Source organism: Photinus pyralis, unplaced genomic scaffold (assembly GCF_008802855.1).
Source record: "Photinus pyralis isolate 1611_PpyrPB1 unplaced genomic scaffold, Ppyr1.3 Ppyr1.4_LG7, whole genome shotgun sequence".
In the NCBI taxonomy this organism is placed as follows: Eukaryota; Metazoa; Arthropoda; class Insecta; order Coleoptera; family Lampyridae; genus Photinus; species Photinus pyralis.
In genome coordinates this window covers 7865575-7886621 of record NW_022170738.1, presented here as the reverse complement: position 1 = coordinate 7886621, position 21047 = coordinate 7865575, and the positions used below count along the sequence as shown (strand labels likewise).

At 38.1% G+C, this 21047-nt stretch overlaps 1 protein-coding gene across 2 annotated transcripts in view; it reads right to left on the bottom strand.

Moving 5' to 3' along the window:
- Positions 1–20757, bottom strand: part of LOC116175775 (solute carrier family 2, facilitated glucose transporter member 1-like) — a 29203-nt gene extending 8446 nt beyond the window's left edge. Inside the window, exon 1 of one of the 2 annotated variants that reach the window (XM_031494066.1) lies at positions 20641–20757. In XM_031494066.1, coding sequence (XP_031349926.1) covers positions 20641–20736 — 96 coding nt within the window. In that variant the 5' untranslated portion in view covers positions 20737–20757. Of the gene's footprint in view, positions 1–1572; positions 1977–20640 lie in introns of those variants that run through there. The other variant, XM_031494067.1, reaches the window with a different exon arrangement.
- Between the last annotated feature and the right edge of the window lie 290 nt (positions 20758–21047).

The following is a 21047-nucleotide window of genomic DNA, read 5'->3' as shown; positions in this document are numbered from 1 at the left end:
ATATTAACGGTTGGCAATATGGAATGATCATGACCTTGTTCTTGTGTTTACAGTTTCCCACTTGCTAGATTTGGTCGTTTACTTGAACTTGACCAATAATTCGAGCATTAATTATACACACTTGTATAATCAATGCCTTGACTTTAAAGTGTGTTTTTTGGATTTATTTTAAGTAGATGATTTCGATTGGTGGCATTGTAAACCCTCTAAGTCAACATGGGGGGCAACGATCTGCAAAAAACCTTCTTCCCATGGTAATTCCCTATGTAAGGCTTTAGCTCGGGTTTTGGAATATTCACCTGGTATATTATGTTTACAGCCGTACACCGTCAAGGTTGAAGGGCGCAAATAATGAATGCAAATGACGTCAATGTAAAAAGATTGAATTGGTGATACTGTGTTCATTTAATTCCATATCCAGGCTGATTCAAAGATGAGGGTCACCATGGTGATCTCGGGAAATGTAAATAGGTAGGTAGTTTCAATTTGGCAAAGTTAAGTTGCGTATTTTGATGCTCAACAAAATGCAGTTTTGAAACTGAAAAAATTCCATCTACTTTCGGAGATATCCGGAAAAAAAACTGAAATTGTGTAAAATCGTTTTTAATTTTTTACCCAAGTTATTTAAAAAGATATTTCGAAATAAATGACATCATTATGGACACTTTTTTTCCTCTACAAGATGCTAGTTTTAATTTTTAAATCCGACGTTTCGTCTCCGGTTAACCATCATCAACTTTGTTTTTTATGGAAGTAATTTTTACTTTTTGTGTCATTTGATAGAGAATTGTTTTCTGATTTCAAAAAAGCAAACATCACAATTTTGCTAAAATATTGTTAAAATATAGTATTTTTTTGCCTAGAAAACTTTGTCTTGGGTAGTGTACTTATGTAGTTTCTTACGTTTTTACTATTGCTATTTATGATTAAAAGATAGTGATGTTTACATTTTTGAAATCAGAAAAAAATTCTGTCAAACGACACAAAAAGTAAAAATGACTTCCATAAGAAAAAACAAAGTTGATGATGGTTAACCGGACACGAAACGTCAGACTTAAAATTTCAAACTAGCATCTTGTAAAGGGAAAAAATTGACCATAATATTATTTTGCAATGTCTTTTTATAGTATATAAAATAACTAAAAAATAAACACTGTGTTGCAAAATTTCGTTTTTTTCAGGATATTTCCGAAAGTAGTCGAAATTTTTTCTGTTTCAAAACGGCATTTTGTTCACCATCAGTAATCCAGGACGTCACATCTTTACAACTATTTTTTGACCTATATTATGTTCTTACAACGTATTATCTTTGTTATGTTTATTCATTAGTATTATAGTAACACCATTGTTTATTCATGTAACACCGAGTGTAACACATTTGAATAAAAAATCATTCCATGGTAATGTAACACCCTATATATCGATGTATCTTGCTAAAAGTAGGGGAATACCAGACTGTCACACTGCAGGAGTGCTGCACGTATGTATATGCAACATAAACAAAAAAAAATGGATCTTTGAAAATGTTAAAATAAGTAATGGAAATAAGTAAAAATAAAAAATTCAACTTACTGTCTGTGCTGATTCCAGAAGCTTTTCATTGTGTAATTCTCCGGTAAACAGCCCTTCACACTCTCTGTGCTGCTCCATAGTAAAGTTATGCAAATTGTCAAATGTGCGAGCAAGATTAGAAATTTGGCAGGTATCAAAGTGGAAGAATGGTACATAACAATACGTACTACCGTTTGATATCGACACTAATTGGCATTAGGCACTTAGGAAAATTGCAAACGAGTGGCTATTTTTGCAACATTAATTTAAGGTTAAACCTGTTAACACGTGTCGCGTGTGTAGTGAAACTAAAACTGCTTGTTGCCTATTTATTTAGTTCGAATAACATTGATCGAAGTTTCCCCTACAACTTTTTCTAATCGACATTCGCTACGGAAACTACTTGGTTGTCAAAACCAAAAGAAACGATACGTGCTATCTGTATTTGTATATTGATAAGTAAACAGCTGATTGGGGATTAGCAAATCGGGGTGGCACCACTACAAAGTACAAATGTGACGTCATACATTTAAAGAGAGCATGTTCCACGCTTTGCACTACATAAATACGTTTTTCAATAATCAGGCGGTGTCAGGATATTTGCTGTAATTGTAAACATACACCGGTAGGGCGGTAGGTATACAGAGGTGAGAGGAATGAACTACCAATCAAGTGGTTAGTGGAAGTAAAGTATGATTTACACAGGCCCGCTATCGGTCTGATCAGAGAAATGTCAAACTCAAAACAATTGCGAAACGGAAAGTTTTAAAATTCAGGATTCTGTTATTGTGAAATGGAAACGTACTGATACAAATATATAATACCCATACACAAATACGTTTCGTCTTTCTGGAGAAATTCATAGTCTAAGCACAGTCTACTCTAGATAACGGGCCAGGGACGTAGCAACAGGAAGTGCAACTGGTGCGCCGCACCAGGGCCCGGGCGCCGAAGGGGCCCGGCCCGGCGTTTACTTTGTTTAAACTATTTCTATGTTACTGTTACATAATGAATGAAAGGTATAATGTTAGAACAAGAAATTACTAGAAAATGCTGATTTAGCCCGTAGTTGGGGAATTCAACCGCATTTCAAAAATTCACGACTTCGCAGAGTGAAAAAGCAATTCGATGAGCTGTCATCTGACGAACGACTAACAAATTCACAGGAGAACTTCCGTGTTTCTGTGTTTAATCTTACATTGGACCTCATTATTTCACAAATTGAAAATCGATTCAAAGGACTAAATAGCATAGTTGAAAGATTTAAGGTGCTTTTCCCTTCAGTTTTAAAAGATCACTCGGACTCAGATTTAATACAGCTAACTGAAAATTTAATTAACTTTTATCCCAATGATTTATCGAGCTCATTTGCACAAGAACTTTTGTCATTCAGACTGAATCAGACACGTTTATAAAGAACAAATAAACGCAAATATTTCAATTCATGACTTGGCAAAATTGGTTATTTGCGATCCAATGATATCAAGTTCATTTAAGGAAGTGTGTTGTGCTTTTATACTCTACCTGACAATTCCCATATCGGTATCATCTTCGGAAAGATCATTTTCCATCCTAAAATTGATTAAAAATTATTTACGAAGTAAAATGTCACAAAGCAGACTTTCAGCTTTGGCAATATTATCAATTGAAAATGAAACAGCCAGAACATTAGATTTACATAATGTAATTTCTCTGTTTGCTCATCAAAAGGCAAGAAAAGTAGACTTTTTTAGTACTTGTATAATTAAGCTGTCCTATATTGAATTGAATTTATGTTATCATGTTGGTTACCATTGTTCAGCCATACGTTTTTGTGCATTGTTCAATAAACTATTATGCTAGTGATTTTTTTAAATGATGCAGTGGAGCCCGTATGTTTGGTGTTGCACCAGGGCCCGCTCCTAAGTTGTTACGTCCCTGTAACGGGCGATCTCGATCATAAACGGATTGACGTCGCGTCGAGTCGCCTTGGGAAGTTCAAGTTAAATATGATTTCCCATGTAAACAAAAATCCCAAAGGTGATTCGACAGCAACTCTTTTTTGATCGCATACTTAGTACAAATCAACAAATTAGAATATTGTATTTCTTGACAAATTTTTGTTCTGTCCCTCGGAGGGAGACTCAACGTCCCACGATCTATACGTTCAAAGACACAATCGGTAATTGAATAAAATAATGCAGTTAAGACCATCGAGAAAGTAAAGTACTGCGCAAGTCGCAACTAAGAACAAGTCGCCGGAAATAACTATTCCGCATACCCATATCATTGAATGATAGTTATAAATTCAATGCCCATATACAGGGTGTTACACGACCGTTCGAAAAAAAAAAATCGGGTTGTAGAGGGCATCAAAACAAGCACTTTTTCCAAATAAACCGAGGGTCCAACGTGTTTCGTTTGGGAGCCACCCCCCAAAGAGTGTTGAAATCTGCATTTCTTCTTTAATAATATAATAATAATAATAATAATAGTCATTTATTGGCTAACGTACAGAGAAACAATACATAATTCTAGTGAATATTAAACTCATTTTATTATACGTTATACCAAAAGGGCGAAGTTCAGATATGTAGTACAAACTACACTCTGTTCTACCACTTAACCCTTTTAATAATTTATTGTGCTAAGTCAGATAATGGCAAATAATTATTCAACATACAGGGTGATTCCTATAGTACCTGCCACCGTTTGGGAGCGTGTAGGTGGTGCGTAGGGGAGTATTTTGATATAGGACACTTGGGGTCGGAAATCTAAAATAAGGGTGCCAGAGCCAAATTTACCTTCTGGAATTTCGCGCCTGTAGGTAGGCAACCCAACCGGCCGGCGGTGCACACGGAGCGATCTCAGGCGGCGATGTGTGGCTGAGAAAGGATTCTCAAGAGAGGGGACCTTCAATCCTCGTAACAGCCACTACTGGGCGGAGCACAATCCTCATGAAACGTTTACGCGAGGATACCAGGACAAGTTTTCTTTAAACGTTTGGGCTGGCATCCTGGGGACAACCTACTGGGGCCTTACATCCTCCCTCCGCGTCTAAATGCCCATAATTACCTGATTTTCCTGCGCGAGGTGCTACCAGAACTTTTAATGGATGTTCCAGTGAACTTGTACTGGGACCACTGGTTCCAGCACGATGGGTGCCCTGCTCACTACGGGCGGCAGGTGAGGGAACACTTGGACCAAACCTATCCGGACACATGGATCGGCCGTGGAGGTGCGGTGGAGTGGCCTGCCCGCTCGCCCGACATCACCCATTAGATTTTTACTTGTGGGGTGTGATGGAAGCGCACGTCTACGAGACTCCCGTCGAATCCGAAGAGGACTTAATTGCGCGCGTCGTCATGGCCGGAGAGGCTGTTCGCCAGGACATAGGAGTCTTCACGCGAGTTCGAGGGGAGTGGTTGGCTAGATGTAGGAAGTGCATTGAGAACAACGGTGGCCACGTTGAACACTTGTAAACGTTATTGCTTTTGACTGTCGTTTTCCCTCCTTCCCTCCCATGTCGCTTCCTCGCGCTAACTCGCTCCGCGCGAAACGTCGGTCGGTTGGGTTGCCTACATACAGGCGTGAAATTCCAGAAGATAAATTTGGTTCTGGCGCCCTTATTTTGGATTTCCGACCCCAAGTGTCCTATATGAAAAGACTTCCCCTAGGCACCCCCTATACGCTCCCAAACGGTGGCAGGTACTATAGGAATCACCCTGTAGAACCTAGTGAGTGTACTTATCCGAATATGGAAAGAAAAAAAAATGACAGTGATAATATTTTTTTTTTTTAACACAGAATAAAACTGAAAATACCGAAACTGAAAATAAAAAATAAAATTAAACATATTATCTCAAGTGTGTTTGTTGCTGCTCAAGAAGTTTTAATCTAAGGTTTTCTCTGAAGCGTTTTTGGGAACAGGAGTGTAAATGACAGGAAAGGGAGTTGTAGATTTTCGGGACATTGTAGCTAAAAGACCTTTGATAAAGGACAGTTTGATGTTTAGGAATTGATATAAGGTGCTTTGTTCTAGTATTAAGATTATGTAAATTATGTCTAAATTGAATTTTTTCGTACAGATACGGAGGAAATTTATTGGAAATAATTTTATGAATAAAACATGCGTGTTTAGCTTTCTACGATTGGACATATTGAGCCACTTAATTTCGACCAATTTATGCGATATTCTATTGTATTTTCTCAGGCCAAATATTAGCCGAAGACAGGAATTTTTTTCTCAGCAACCATAAGAGTTACAAAGTCGGGTGGCATGTCTTTGAATAGGTTTTTGGGTATGCTCTTTCCGATTTTGCAATTTTTTTTTCAAAATTTCTACCCCTAAAGGGCGCACCCCTAAACTAGGGTGCAAAAAAAATTCTGATTTCGACGAAATTTGGTATCTGGGGTTTTTTTAACATGAAAATCACGAATCTGAAATTAGTTTTTGAAAATTCGAAAAAAAAAGTTCCACTACAATTCTTGGCGGGACAACGAAAATAGAGATAATTCCACGAAATTTGTTGTGTACATACTAAACGAGTTAAGGAACAAAACTGTCGAACAGTTTTTTAAAATAACTTTTCAAACAAAAGTTATACTCATTTGAATGTTGGTCCTTCGGGTCGCGAAGTGTCCCAAGCCTACTAGTAAGCATAATTTCGCATGTGTTGGTTGACAATGTCGCAAAAACAAAAGATTAACGGTTTGAGTCGATATTTTGTTATTTGGAATTAATTCGGTCATTAAATGATTAAAAAATTCGATCTATCGATTAAAACACCTACCAAGGTACATAAAAGCGCTGATTTGTCCTTAAAAGGAGCGTGTTCTTTTGGAAGTTATTTTTCAACCTAAGATTATGAAAATTTTTGATCATAGTGAAAAAGTATCATACGGAAAGTGATTTGACTTTTTCCCCTACCTTATTTAGATAATAAATAATCGATCAGCGCTTTAAGATACCTTGGTAGGTGTTTTAATCGATACATCGAATTTTTTAATCAATTAATGACCGAATTAATTCCAAATAACAAAATATCGACTCAAACCGTTAATCTTTTGTTTTTGCGACATTGTCAACCAACACATGCGAAATTATGGCTTACTAGTAGGCTTGGGACACTTCGCGACCCGAAGGACCAACATTCAAATGAGTATAACTTTTGTTTGAAAAGTTATTTTAAAAAACGGTTCGACAGTTTTGTTCCTTAACTCGTTTAGTATGTACACAACAAATTTCGTGGAATTATCTCTATTTTCGTTGTCCCGCCAAGAATTGCAGTGGAACTTTTTTTTTCGAATTTTCAAAAACTAATTTCAGATTCGTGATTTTCATGTTAAAAAACCCTCAGATACCAAATTTCATCGAAATCAGAAATTTTTTTTGCACCCTAGTTTAGGGGTGCGCCCTTTAGGGGTAGGAATTTTGAAAAAAAAATTGCAAAATCGGAAAGAGCATACCCAAAAACCTATTCAAAGACATGCCACCCGACTTTGTAACTCTTATGGTTGCTGAGAAAAAAATTAAAGAAGAAATGCAGATTTCAACCCTCTTTGGGGGGTGGCTCCCAAACGAAACACGTTGGACCCTCGATTTATTTGGAAAAAGTGCTTGTTTTGATGCCCTCTACAACCCGATTTTTTTTTTTCGAACGGTCGTGTAACACCCTGTATGTATGGGTAAGGTATTGTTTTCATCTAAGAAAAAAGCTTGTTACCACGATAACTCAAAATCTACTGGGACAAATTGCGTAAATTTTTGCAGGTGTATTACTTGCTGGTTGGTGAAGACACCTATTAATTTTCAGGCCGATGGGCCCTATACTTCTGCGCATGCGCAGTTGTAATTCTCTCGCATTTCTTAAGAATTAAAAAAAAATGTGGTGTTGTTTGCGTTTTGTCCGTCCGTCCGTCCGGACCCACTTCTACCGTTTTGAATTACTTGTAGGGCAATGGTCCTAGAGTCCTGTAATTTTTTGCAGTTGGTAGCCTGAAAGGGGGGGCCCCCCACGAAATTTCCTGAGATGCTGTTTTGAAAGTAAAACGTCACATTTTACATATGACAACCAATTGGTCTCAAATTTTGCATACGAATGCGTTTAGTGGTGCTAAGTTAAACTTTAGAAAATAGGGGTGGGGTGGGGGGCACATGTTCTACCCTTCCTGGTATTCTAATATTCTAATGAAAGGTCTCAACGAAAGGAACCGTTTTCTACAAACTACTGCCTTTCTTTCTGTCCTCTTATCAAAGAACGGGGGGGGGGGGGGGCTTGGTTTATGCTTCATGGTACTCTAATGAAAGGTATTAACGAAAGGAATTAATTAATTTCTACCAACCATAGCCCTCCTCCTCGACCTCTCATCGTGATCAGGTATATTGCCTTATACCTCAAAAACGGATTGTCGGAAGAGGGTACTCACAAAGGGCGATTGAGACGTCTGCAAGAAATATATCCATTGGTGATGTCAAAACAAAAGCTATTTCGGTTAAAAATGCGCTTTATTGCAGTTCAGCTACATCGGGGTGCCAGCAAGCGACATCATCTCGATAAAAGGTTAGTCACTGGCGATAAGGAACGAAAGCGAATGTGCCGCATTCTTTCCGGGAAATATGAGGTGCTTAGTTCGAGAATGTTCCGTGATTTTTCTAGAAACTTTTAGTTCGCTATATAGCCAAATTGAATTGTGTTTAATGCAAGTTCCAACATCGAGGCCGGATTGATGAGTCGTGGTTTCGCGCTCGTTATAAATCTACATATTATAAATTTGAGTGATAAATACTAATTATTTGTCATAAATCAATAAACTATTTAAAGTTAAAGTTATTTAATTGTAAACAAATCACGTAATTAAATTTACGTTACACTATGTAAAGATGTAAATTTTCAATCTCAACTTTTAAGGGGAAATATGAAATACTTGTGGCAATAATCAACTAATAAAATTAAGTTTTAAATAGGTCGGATAATAAGTGATTTTTTGGAAATTTGTTGACGCTGTATTGGATATAATGTTATTGTGATACTAACATTTTTTCTATGAAATTAATAGTTTATTTTTACATAATTAATAAACCTGGCTACAAAATTATGTGTCTAAGTGTGAGACATACGAGCAACTACTTGAAATACTATATGCAATAGCATAATTAAAAAATAATATTTTTAAATCATAATTTTTAATCAATGGTAAAAGGGATACCGCCCACACCTGTGGAAAATTTTAAGCAACGCATCGACTATAATATGCCCAAAATTCTATTAACACCTTGTACTAATCTTCAACTTCAACCTTCCCCTCATCAATTTAACTCCTGAAGTCAAAACAGGATGAAAAATTAATTAAGCTAAAGGAATTTTCTTAAACTCGCAATTCCTATGAACGAACTTCTACCTCCCTGAGAAAGTATTAGGTACGTAATTATATGACATCCTTAACAAATAAACAAAACTACCTACCACTAAATACGACCTTTGCCTAAACTGATAACTTATTTTTTTATAAAACTTGCTCAATGTCTCATGCGGCCTTGTAAATTCAAATTTATATAAGCAAAAACCCTAATAAATCGACAAGCAAGTAAAACAAAATAATTACCCTACATCAATCATCATATATCCTAATTACTGTTAAATAAAGGAAAATAAAGGATACTTATATTTGCGAATTAAACACATACCACCGAAAAATTATCTACGTTCTGCTGCCTCGTTCAGCGAAAACTTCGCTACCTTCTTTTTCTCGCTTGAGAAGAGTCAAAGCATGCGCACCCACCAGCGAGCCTTCCTGCTTCTGCAGTTTGAATTGCTGCACTTCCCGCGAAAACATTTCCAGTGGCGTGCCACATTGAGAACAATTAAAATTAAAGGCCGGTATTATAAAGCATACTTAGCTATGTTGTCTGCTAGCAATGTTGTTAACAAGATCGTCCAATTACATGCCTTAACAACATTGTTATCGACAACATTAGTTACCTAAGTGTGTTTTCTAATATACCGGCCGATTGTATTCTAATAGGTGCGCATTTAGACTAGATTTGAAATTTGAAATCGCACTAGCTACATTTAAAATCCTTTAGAGCACTGTGGGTAGTCTGATGACTTCGAAAACAGGATTTATTATTGGTTGCATAATCACACTGTTCACAATTTAAGTCCTTGGAACTCGTTTTTATGTCGTTTCCGTTTTTGTTAAACTTACAAATCAAACAGTATGTATAATTTGTTCGCATAAAATAAAATTTCAATATATTTTTAATCTGCAAGCGTTTATTGGTCACTATAAACACTAATTGCAATATTTTAATTCGTAACGAACACAAATTGTACAGAAACGACAGCCATCTTGAAATCGGAAATTGTTTTAACACTCCAGTTAATTTAATCAAATCGTTAAGTTCAGCATCCCTCAATCGTTTTGTTTTAAAACATGTCGCAAATAACCTAAAGTAAACTGGAGTAGAAGTGCAGATATATCAAATTCAGCCAACTCAACGTTCTTAAATTCTTTCAATAAATTCATATATATGAATTTGAAACACTTAAATGTGGTGTTGATACGAGAGATTGCTGAATTTTTCGCATAACCATTTGGAGATTGCATAAGTCGGAGCATTTAACCGAATTTAAGAGTAAATTACCGAACTTCCTAATTTTTTTTTATGATCAGAAGTTAAATGAATTTAAGACCAAAAAAAAACTGTAATATTAAAATGCAGTTTGAATCAATTTAGCGGCGGAGAATAGAGCTATATAACGTACTGGATATTTGGGAGCGTTAAAAAATAGGGAGTACTTACGCCGCTTATTGAGCAGAACGAATGGTCGAGTAGAGTTTTCACCAACTTTTCTTTCGGCCCGGCACACGACAGTCGTAGTATTATGTCATCGCAAACAGCAAGATTCCCACTTGTTTGTTCCTTCCACCAACATTTTTGCGTGCGCACTAAGTACAAGGACGGACAACACGGCAGGGAAAATCAAAATTATGAGGAGCAATAACAATACAAGGAAATTTTTAAAGGGAGGACAACGTACGTTATTTATGTATGCAACATACCGCCCACCAAATTCACTCTACGGGAATTTAACAAAAAAAATAAAATTAAACAAACATGCAACAAATATTATGAAATTAATTAAGTATATTAACATATTTATTGTGTCGGCAGTGCGCACAATTTAACTAAGGGACGTTTGAAACTACCGCGAGTAGTATGAACGCATGCTACTCTAGCAATTCCATCACTCCCCGGAAACAGTCTTTCGATGCGACCAAGCCGCCACTGTAGAGGGGGCGTGGTATCATCTTTCAGCAAAACTAAGACGCCAATATCAGCCGGTACAAGTTTTTTATCTTTGGCCCAATGACTCTTTTGAAATAAAGTATGCAAATACTCATTGTTCCATCGCGACCAAAACGATTGTTGCAGTTGCTGCAATAATTGCCAACGAGTGAGACGCGAAACCGATAAATGAGATAAATCTGGATCCGGTGGGGCTGATAATGGTTCTAATGTTAAAAAGTGACCCGGGGTTAAGCTACTAAGATCGTTGGGGTCTGTACTGATAGGACAAAGTGGCCTCGAGTTCAAAATGGCTTCTATTTCCGCGATAACAGTATTCATCTCTTCTAACGTAAGGATTTGATTTCCAACAATACGAATTAAATGTTTTTTGACAGACTTAACACCGCTTTCCCAGAGTCCACCGAAATGTGCAGCAGCAGGAGGTTAAATGACCAAGAGATTGCTTGTGAATCGACCGAGTGTTTCATTAAAGCCCGCTTGACATGGAGCAATAAAAATTGCAATTGCATGCAAGTTGCAAGAAAAATTGCGAAAGGCATGCGCAGTTCAAAGCCAGCTGATCAATTGCTGCAAGAGACTTGCATGCAATTTTTATAGGACCGGTGCTATTTTTCTTGCATGAATCGTGCAATTCTAGGGATAATTCTAGTTGTTTTTGTGGCACCAACCTAGTAAAATACAGCGGCGGCAACTATGATGCTGAGAGACGCAATCATTACTTGTTTTTACTAATCTTATTTATTCTTGTAATTTTCATGTTTCTTCAAGCAATCAAAATTTAATTTTCATTTGAGGTTAACAACTTTGTTGACAAATCCATATGTTTCTTCTGTTGGCAGACATGTGGCAATTGAAATAGAATTGGACCATGTCAAATACCATGCAATGCTTATTGCATGCAAGGATTTGACCTTGCAATTTCTTTCTGCAAGTTCTTGCGCGTAGTATTGCTCCATGTCAAGCGGCCTTAATCGATTAAATTCTCTGTGAGCACCGACGAAATTAGTCCCACAGTCGCTAAATATTTGAACGCACCGTCCTCGGCGTGCAATAAAACGCCTAAGTGCAGCAATAAAAGCGTCGGTAGATAGGGAAGACGCCATTTCTAGATGAATCGCCTTTGTGGCGAAACAAACGAAAAGACAAAGATAAGCTTTGACCACTTTGGTTCCACGGATTCTAGCTGCAGAGATGTTAAAGGGTCCCGCAAAGTCACAACCAACAACACTAAAAGGTTTTATTTTACTTATTCTTAGGGATGGCAAGTTTCCTGTAGGAGGAGAATAAGCGGTGGGATTAACTCGAAAACAACGGTTGCATTTAGCTAAGTAACCACGAATAGAACGTCGGGCCGATAATATCCAAAAATTCTGTTGTATCAAGTACATGGTTGCATTGACACCAGTATGGTGGTTTATTTCATGAACATGGCGAATCAAAAGTTCAGTAAGGCGATGTGAGCGAGGTAACAAAGCGGGGTGTTTTGATTCAAATGGCAACGAGGAATTTTCTAATCGACCACCTACCCGAATAATATGGTCTCCGCCCACCAAAGGGGATAGTTTGGCAAACCATCTAGGTAGTGCTTTATGCGAACGAAGCTTCGTGAAAAGATCCGAAAATAAGTTTTCTTGAACAATTCTAACCATAAATAATAACGCATTGTGGGATTCTTGAGCGGACAGGGAACCTAAGCGCGTATCACGGGGATTCCTCATGTTGTGTACAAAACGTAAGATATAGGCCACAATGCTTTTTATCTTAGGTAACGAAGACACATCCAGTAACACTAAAACAAAGTGCTCTGGATCGACAAGACTGGTAGTATGAGCAACGCATGTAATGACGGACGTTTGTTTCATTTCCAAAGGGGGACAATTATTGATTGGCTCAGAAGGCCACGAATTATGAGATAAATTCAGAAAAGCAGGACCAGACCACCAAAGCGTTTGAGATAATATCTGATTGGGGAGTAAACCGCGCGACGCGTAGTCGGCAGGATTTTTTTGAGAAGGGATATGGCGCCAACATCCAGGAGCCACGCGCTCATGAATATAAGCCACCCTATTGCTAACAAAGACCTTCCATTGCCGCGGTAATGAACGAATCCACGTGAGGACAATGGTTGAGTCCGTCCAGGCAATAACATTATCTATGATAACCAGCTCACTAAAGGATTCTAAAACGAATTTGATTAACTTTGCCAATAACACAGCTCCGCAAAGTTCCAGACGAGGTATTGATAACTGTTTAACAGGAGCAACCTTGGATTTAGAGATTACGAATTTAGTAGTAGCGGTTCCATCTTGAAGCGAAAAACAAAAGTAAACGACAGCGGCATAACCCTTTTCAGAAGCATCACAGAAGCCATGTAATGCACATGAAGAGAAATAACGAGGGAGTAAATTGCGAGGCAATTGTAATGACGAAAGTTCATGAAGTCCCGACTTAAACTGATTCCAAGAGCTAACAATTTCGTGAGGCGGTTCAACATCCCAACCCAGACCTAACAACCATAGTTTCTGAATGAGACATTTAGCAAAAAAACTAACTGGGGTGAGAAACCCAAGGGGATCATAGATCCGCGCGATTTGTGATAAGATTGAACGTTTTGAACAAGGCATGTCACGAGGACTTACAATGAAAGCAAAAGTATCGGAAGACGAATGCCACTGAAGGCCAAGAATTTTAATCGCACTGGAGGGGTCGATATCAAAAGAACGTGCTTGAACCTGCCTGAATTCAACTGGAATAGAATCCAGAACGTCCACGCAGTTGGATGCCCATTTGCGAAGCTCGAAACAGCCTAAGGCAAACAAATCTACGAGTTGAGCGACAAATTTTCTAGCTTCTTCAAGAGATGAAGTTCCGCAAATTAAATCATCTACGTAAAGGCTACTGCGAATGGCATTGACTGCGAGAGGAAACTGATCTGCACCAATATCGGCTAATTCCAAGAGAGTACGGATAGCTAGGTAAGGGGCAGAAGATACACCATAAGTAATGGTGTTCAATTGGTATGTGGCGATTGGATCTTCAGGGGAAAATCTCCAACGAATGAGTTGGTACTTGCGATCCTCAAAACGAATGAGGATTTGGCGGTACATTTGACGAACGTCGCAAGTAAAAACAAAGGGATGCGTTCGAAACTGTAGCAATAATTGCACAATATCCTTTTGCAGCTTAGGACCAACTAGCAAAGTATCATTAAGTGATTGCTGGTTTGAAGCTTTGGCCGAAGCGTCAAACACTACACGTATTTTGGTATTTTCCTCTCCGTGTTTAAAAACACCATGATGAGAGATGTAATAGCAATCATTACCACACGGGTTAGTACTCAATAGTGTCATGTGACCAGCATCTAAATATTCTCGCATAAAGTCTAAATAAAGAGCTTTCAATTGCGGTTGTGAAGCGAGGCGATTCTCTAGGGACCGAAGGCGACGATCTGCAATGCCCATCGAACCGTCAAAAGTGGGATTAGCAACCTTGAAAGGAAGTGCAACACCAAAACGGCCCGAGACGTCTCGAAACAATGATTTTCTGAAAAAGGATTCAGCGAATTCCTCTTCGGCATTGACTAGTGGTTTGGAATGAATTTCTTCGATGTCCCAAAATTGTTCGACAATTTGCTCTAGCGGCGGTTCTGAGACCGAAAGCAACGATTGGACGACCTGTTGAGGATGGCCAAGTTTAACTGGGCCTAAAATTACTTGACCGAATACAGTACCTAATAAGAAGGGATAATCTCGTGTGCGGGGAGCGCTATCTACACTGGTACGGGTTATAAATGGGTAAACATCAGCACCTAAAAGAAGTTGAACGGGACGAGATTGATACCACAAACTATCGGCTAATCTAATTCCACGAGGAAGGCAAATGTCCGAATTGAGCGATTGATTAGGTAAATTGCCACAAATTTTGTCTAAAAGAAAGAATTCAAATTCGAAGGTTGGGGACATGGAGTCAATTGGACGAATTTCCGAAGTGACTGTCGACGAAGAATTCATAGCGATATTTCCCAGACCGGAAATGGGAATGGCATTTGCTTGCTTAGGTAATTTAAGTCTATTTACTAAACAAGTGGTTATGTATGAAGTTTGACTTCCTGTATCTAATAGGGCTCTTGCGGTATGATAATTTCCAAAACAATCTCTAATTTTTAAGACAATTGTACCCAGAAGTACCGGGGGCCGAGTCGAATAAGATGTCGAACAACTACTGGCGCAAGATGTTACCTGGTCAGAGCTTTGCGGCGAAGAGGTAGCGGTTTGAGCGATTGGACTAGAAAGGCGCGGTGGAAAGTGTAACAAACTGTGATGTCGAGAGCTGCAAGATCGACAGTTCCTTTCCGACGAGCATTTGGAAACAGCGTGTCCAGGTGACAAACAATTAATACAAACGCGATTGTTCTTGGCAATTTCAAAACGCTCATGGGGTTGCTTGTCTTTGAAAACAGGACAAGCAAACAAGGCATGTGACTGCGCACATAAAATGCACGCATGACGAGAGTTCGAAGCGGTAGTGACCAGTGTGGTTTTTGCAAAAGGTTGCCTGAAATTACCACTAGACGAAGTCGAAGGGGATTTATTAAATTTGCCGACCTGTGGGACAACTTTGCTATATGAGGCGGATTTATCAAACGAGGCGGGTTTTTCCGAAGAAAGCGGTGCAACTAATGCTTCTAGCGATAAGCAATGCTCATTTAATAAATGTTCAATCTCTGAAAATGTAGGAATTTTCTTCTTATCCAATTTAATTTCGATTTCCTTACGGGTAGAGGGATCTAGTTTACTAACAACAATGTTAAATAATACAAAGTCCCAAGTATCAACTAAATTTAACAGCTTGAGAGCCTCACAATTTTCGCGGATTTTATTTAACAGGCTTCTTAAACAAGTGGCGGATTCAGAAGTCATCGCAGGAATGTTCTGAATTTCATTCCAGTATAAAGTGGCGAGTAACCGTTCATTATTGTAACGATCTAACAACGTATCAAACGCAATACGGTAATTATCGGCGCAAATTGGAATTGCTTTAACGATATCTAAAGGTTCGCCCGATAAACAACCTACTAAGAAATGGTACTTCTCAATATTACCGTAGGGTTTTTCCTCTACCAGTTTAATAAAAAGATCTCTAAAATGCGGCCAATCACGAATATTTCCACCAAATTTAGGCAGTGATATTCGTTGCAGGTGATCTACAAAAGGTCTCGAAAAGAAGGACTCATTATTTAACTGCATTGAGTGCGGGTTCGTCGATGTAGGAAATAATTGTTCGTAAGCGACCTCAATTTGAATGAATTTGGATAAAAATTGCGAACCGATTTCATTTTCGAGTTCTAATTGATCCGGTTTATCAGCGACTAAAGCGATAATTTCCAATTGATTGGCGTCAAATGTTTCTTTGCACGATGGTACTTGTTTATACCAGGTAGCGAAAATGAGTTTAGATGATGGATCAGCTAGAGCAGTTTTTGATAAATTAAAAATAACCTGTAACGTATTTACCGAAACATTACGGAATGCCTGAAATTGTTTAAGTTTAGTAGCCATAGTATGAAAAATAATCAACGACGCGAAAAAACTAATCAAAAAGTTGGCTTATTGTAATTAAAAGAAATGCAACATTCACAATCGAATACTTGTGAAGCGTACAAAATATGTTTCTGGAGCTTGTGATAGGTTAAGAGATAAACAGTGAATGTATTAAACTTGTACGTGCCTAATATTTTATAGCAAAAGAATCGATTATTCGATTCAATAACAATTGATAAAGTGCGTTGCAACAACAAAACGACTAAATGGAATCGCAAGAAGCGCACTCGAACATGGGCAAATTTTGATAGCGACTATATTTATTTCTTTCACGCAAAAAAATTAGGAAGCGTCTTTATCATGGACACAACATCCGGCTCGAAGGACCAGAAATGGAGATTAAATTACCGAACTTCCTAATTTTTTTTATGATCAGAAGTTAAATGAATTTAAGACCAAAAAAAAAAACTGTAATATTAAAAATGCAGTGTGAATCAATTTAGCGGCGGAGAATAGAGCTATATAACGTACTGGATATTTGGGAGCGTTAAAAAAAATAGGGAGTACTTACGCCGCTTATTGAGCAGAACGAATGGTCGAGTAGAGTTTTCACCAACTTTTCTTTCGGTCCGGCACACGACAGTCGTAGTATTATGTCATCGCAAAACCAGCAAGATTCCCACTTGTTTGTTCCTTCCACCAACATTTTTGCGTGCGCACTAAGTACAAGGACGGACAACACGGCAGGGAAAATCAAAATTATGAGGAGCAATAACAATACAAGGAAATTTTTAAAGGGAGGACAACGTACGTTATTTATGTATGCAACATACCAGAAATACCGAGTCGTAGGTATATATTGTACATATCTAATGCTAAATCACCGAAGGATCTACGATATTCCGTTACCGAAATCTCGATCGATTTATGAAAGGTCCTGTTTGTCTGAATATGAAAACGAAAATCATAAATTATGGAAATTATAGCTTTCAGCTTGCTGAATAATCGATACAGAAATAACTATAACACGAATTTAACTCTGAAAACCTCCAAACTCTGTGGTATTTAAGTTGGCGAGTTCTCGATCGATTTATGAAAGAATACAAGGAAATTCGTAAATTATCAAGGGCTTTCAGCTTTTAGAGTAAACGATGCAGGAATAGCAAGATATGCTACGGGGGTTCTTTCTGGACTTGAAAATTACCATCGGTTCCGCCCGGCAAGGCAAACCGTCTTTTTCTCAGGCTGCTCAATCAATGAAAATAAATGCTCCGGCTAACTCAAATCGGTGGGCTTTTAACTCTTTTGAAACTGCGTAACAAACCTTAACCTGCCGCCTACCAGTCTCCTGCCTCAACTCCTACTCCTCTCTTTCCTTCCCCTCGTTCTTCGTTAAAGACATAGGCACATTGAAACCAAATAGATATTATATTGAAATGATATTAGAGATACAAACAAATTACAGGGATCTAGCAGTTCTTCTCTCCTCCTTGTAAAAACACTAGCTTAACAATGACAACTAAACTAAATAAAAAATCCTACCAGGTGAGACTAATTTACTCAAGGGGTGGCCATCCTCTACAGTTTGAAAATTGCAACAACAGGTAATCGGTTTTTACTCCAGCGTGGGCTGGGACTTATTTAAATAAACACAAAAATTTATCCTACTCTTTGGTAATCGTTCATTGGACTTTAATAAACAATCAAATCAAAATTTTTTACTATAGCTTCATTACCAAAAAGTGGAATTTTACAGAACGTTACAAATTTAATTAGACTAACCTTTACAACATTTGTACAGCCGATCTTGTGAACTGCTCTTTCCTCTGGTACAGGGTGGATGTGATGAAACCTGACACTTAGGTCTCTGTGACTTCCTAGGGGGTGAAATTCCACCTGGGGCGGATCCCGAAATTCTGCGCCTTGAGGAATAGGGCAGCACTTTGAATTATATATCCTCGAGAAATCACAACGTATCCTAACGCGATTCACTGCATCCAAAGTAAACTGGGGTGAAGCTCAAGGGTTCGCCAAAATATCACCTGATCGGAACCTGGGTCTTCGTCGCCAAAAAATCAACGCGAAAAAAAATAACACTTCGCAACGGGTGCAAAAGGCACGCAACTGCGAGCAACCGAAATAAGCCGGTGGTTCAAACCGCTAAGTGTACCAAAACGATCGCTCAAGGTACGTGTTGACCGCTTGACGTACTAACCGCGAGTCTCTTCAAAACGCGATCACTCAAAGTACGTGTTGACCCCTCGACGTACTAAACGCGAGTCTTTTTCAAAACGCGATCACTCAAAGTACGTGTTGACCCATCGACGACTAAACGCGAGTCTCTCTAAAACGCGATCTCCAGGTACGTGTTGACCCCTCGACGTACTAAACGCGAGTCTCTCCAAAAACGATCCCCTTCTTCAGAATTGAACTGAGAAAACCACACCCAAATTACCATAAAACAAAAATGGCTCCCGCTAGAAATTCTCCCATTGGTTTAGATAAAGAAGACTTAACCCACTCTAACTTCGTCGTCAACCTCCAGGAACTGCTGAATAAACTGATCTCACGGTTTTCTGCTGACGAATTTAAAACCCTTATCTCTTGATGGCTCGGTGCTATATCCGCTCCTATTCTCGGTCTAGACGGCGCCTTGGGTGATAAACGAACGACAAAAACTCGCATTACTCATGATGACGTCAATCAACTTTGCACTCTTCCCACGACGAAATTAAATCTGAGCGAAATTAAATCTATCGGACCATAGTCTTGAGCGAACCGAAATGCCCAAACACAAATTTTCTAACCGGAACAAATAATGAAATATACAGGGTGACCTTCACTATCATGACAAGAAATTTTGAAATTTTTTAATGAAATTTGGCCCGAAATAAAACCACTCGTTACAGATAGTACGAATATAATGCCAAAAACCCGAAAGTTCTACGATATTCCGTTGCCGAGATCTTGATCGATTTACAAAAATTCCGACCAGCCGACAGTTAGTGAAACTATATACACCTAAGCTTCTTTTTGAGAATAAAAAATGCGCAAAGAGAATTTTAGTTGCAATAAGCAGCTATAGTCAAAACGGTACCTACGTACCTACATTCCCATTTGCCGCCAAAAATTGAAAGAAAAAGAAAAGGTAGGTACTTACGTTACACCCGAGAAGTTCGATGCGCATCGTCTTTCGAGTACTTAGCTAAAAGAAATAGATAAATGTATGACTTTCGAGGCAATATTTTGATTAGCTAAGCTGAGCCGCAGCAATTAAAAATTACACATTACCTAAACCATTGATTATACTGTAGTACATAATCAATGGCTAAACGCAAACCTGAGCAGGGAATCGTAAACAAAATCATAATTAAGTGTTACAGTAGATACTTGAAGTAAAAGCAAATAGAAATTAATTACGGTGGAGAAATTAACTATCGGTTGTTAATCATGTGAAATTGTTAAACGTGCAAGTAAAAAAGGGAAGATGGCGCATTCTTGTGGCAGATGTAGAATACCAAACGGAAACGAAGCAAGTACGGGAAATAGCTCGTCACCATTTTAGAATGATTCAGGACATCTTATCTAATTTCTTTTATTAACGACGATTTACGAAAACTGTAGATAACTCCGTTACACAGCAGCGACTGACATAAAACTAAAAGTAAACAATGCTAAAAGTAAACGCTCCAGCAATAAACGCCTTGAATGAAAGGACGGGATTTATGGACGGGATTACATTAGGAAAACAATTTTGAAGACAAAACTTATTTTCAGTGAAGGCGTAGATATCAAATAAGAAGCACAAGAACTTAGCACATAAGCATTTGTATATTCCACTAATTGCAGGTACAGGATCTACAGACATTATTAGAAAACAACGCTTCCGAAACGTGCCATTCGAAGAGCAAAGCATGAAATGAACGGTGGTGCTTATAATTCAGAAGGGGTGTCTCTATATAAATAAAAATGTATGTGAATGAGGTGAGGCGGCGCAGCTAAAAATGAATTTACTCCATATATTATAGACCGCTCTGTATACGATTCGCCTATTATATCGTTGCAACGATTTGCGATACATGAATTACTTGTTTTGGCTAATGTTGGCCTATTAAAGAAACTCAGTAGGCCTCTCTCTATAAGCAAATCGTATAGACAATGGTTAGCTCGCGTACCTACCTAGGTAGGTATGTATAAACTGAATAATAATTTATTTATTGTAACACGTCCTAGAAATGATGTTCGTTTACTTACCCTTTTACTACTTTTAGATCCACAAAGAGCTATAAGAGTTGCAGCGATATACCAATAGAAACTCCACACAGCCTTACTCACACCTTCACATAACATTTTTAAATACTTAGTGGTTGTTGTTCGTATTTGGACTGTTCAAAACAAATTAACTAATATTTTCTTTAATGAGCATTGTATAATTGGGTATACTTAAGTATAGGTACGATTTCTAAGGTTTAAGATCAAGGACATTTTTCTTTCTTAGTTTTTATATTTTTTTCGTTTTTAAATCGATATGGTCGATATGTGACAATAGGGGAGGACTTAGTGAAATGTTTAATATAAACTGTAAAGAACTGTGCATAAGTATGGAAAGGTCTGCGTGTATTAGATAATAAGATAACCAATTAATTTTGGCCAGATTACAT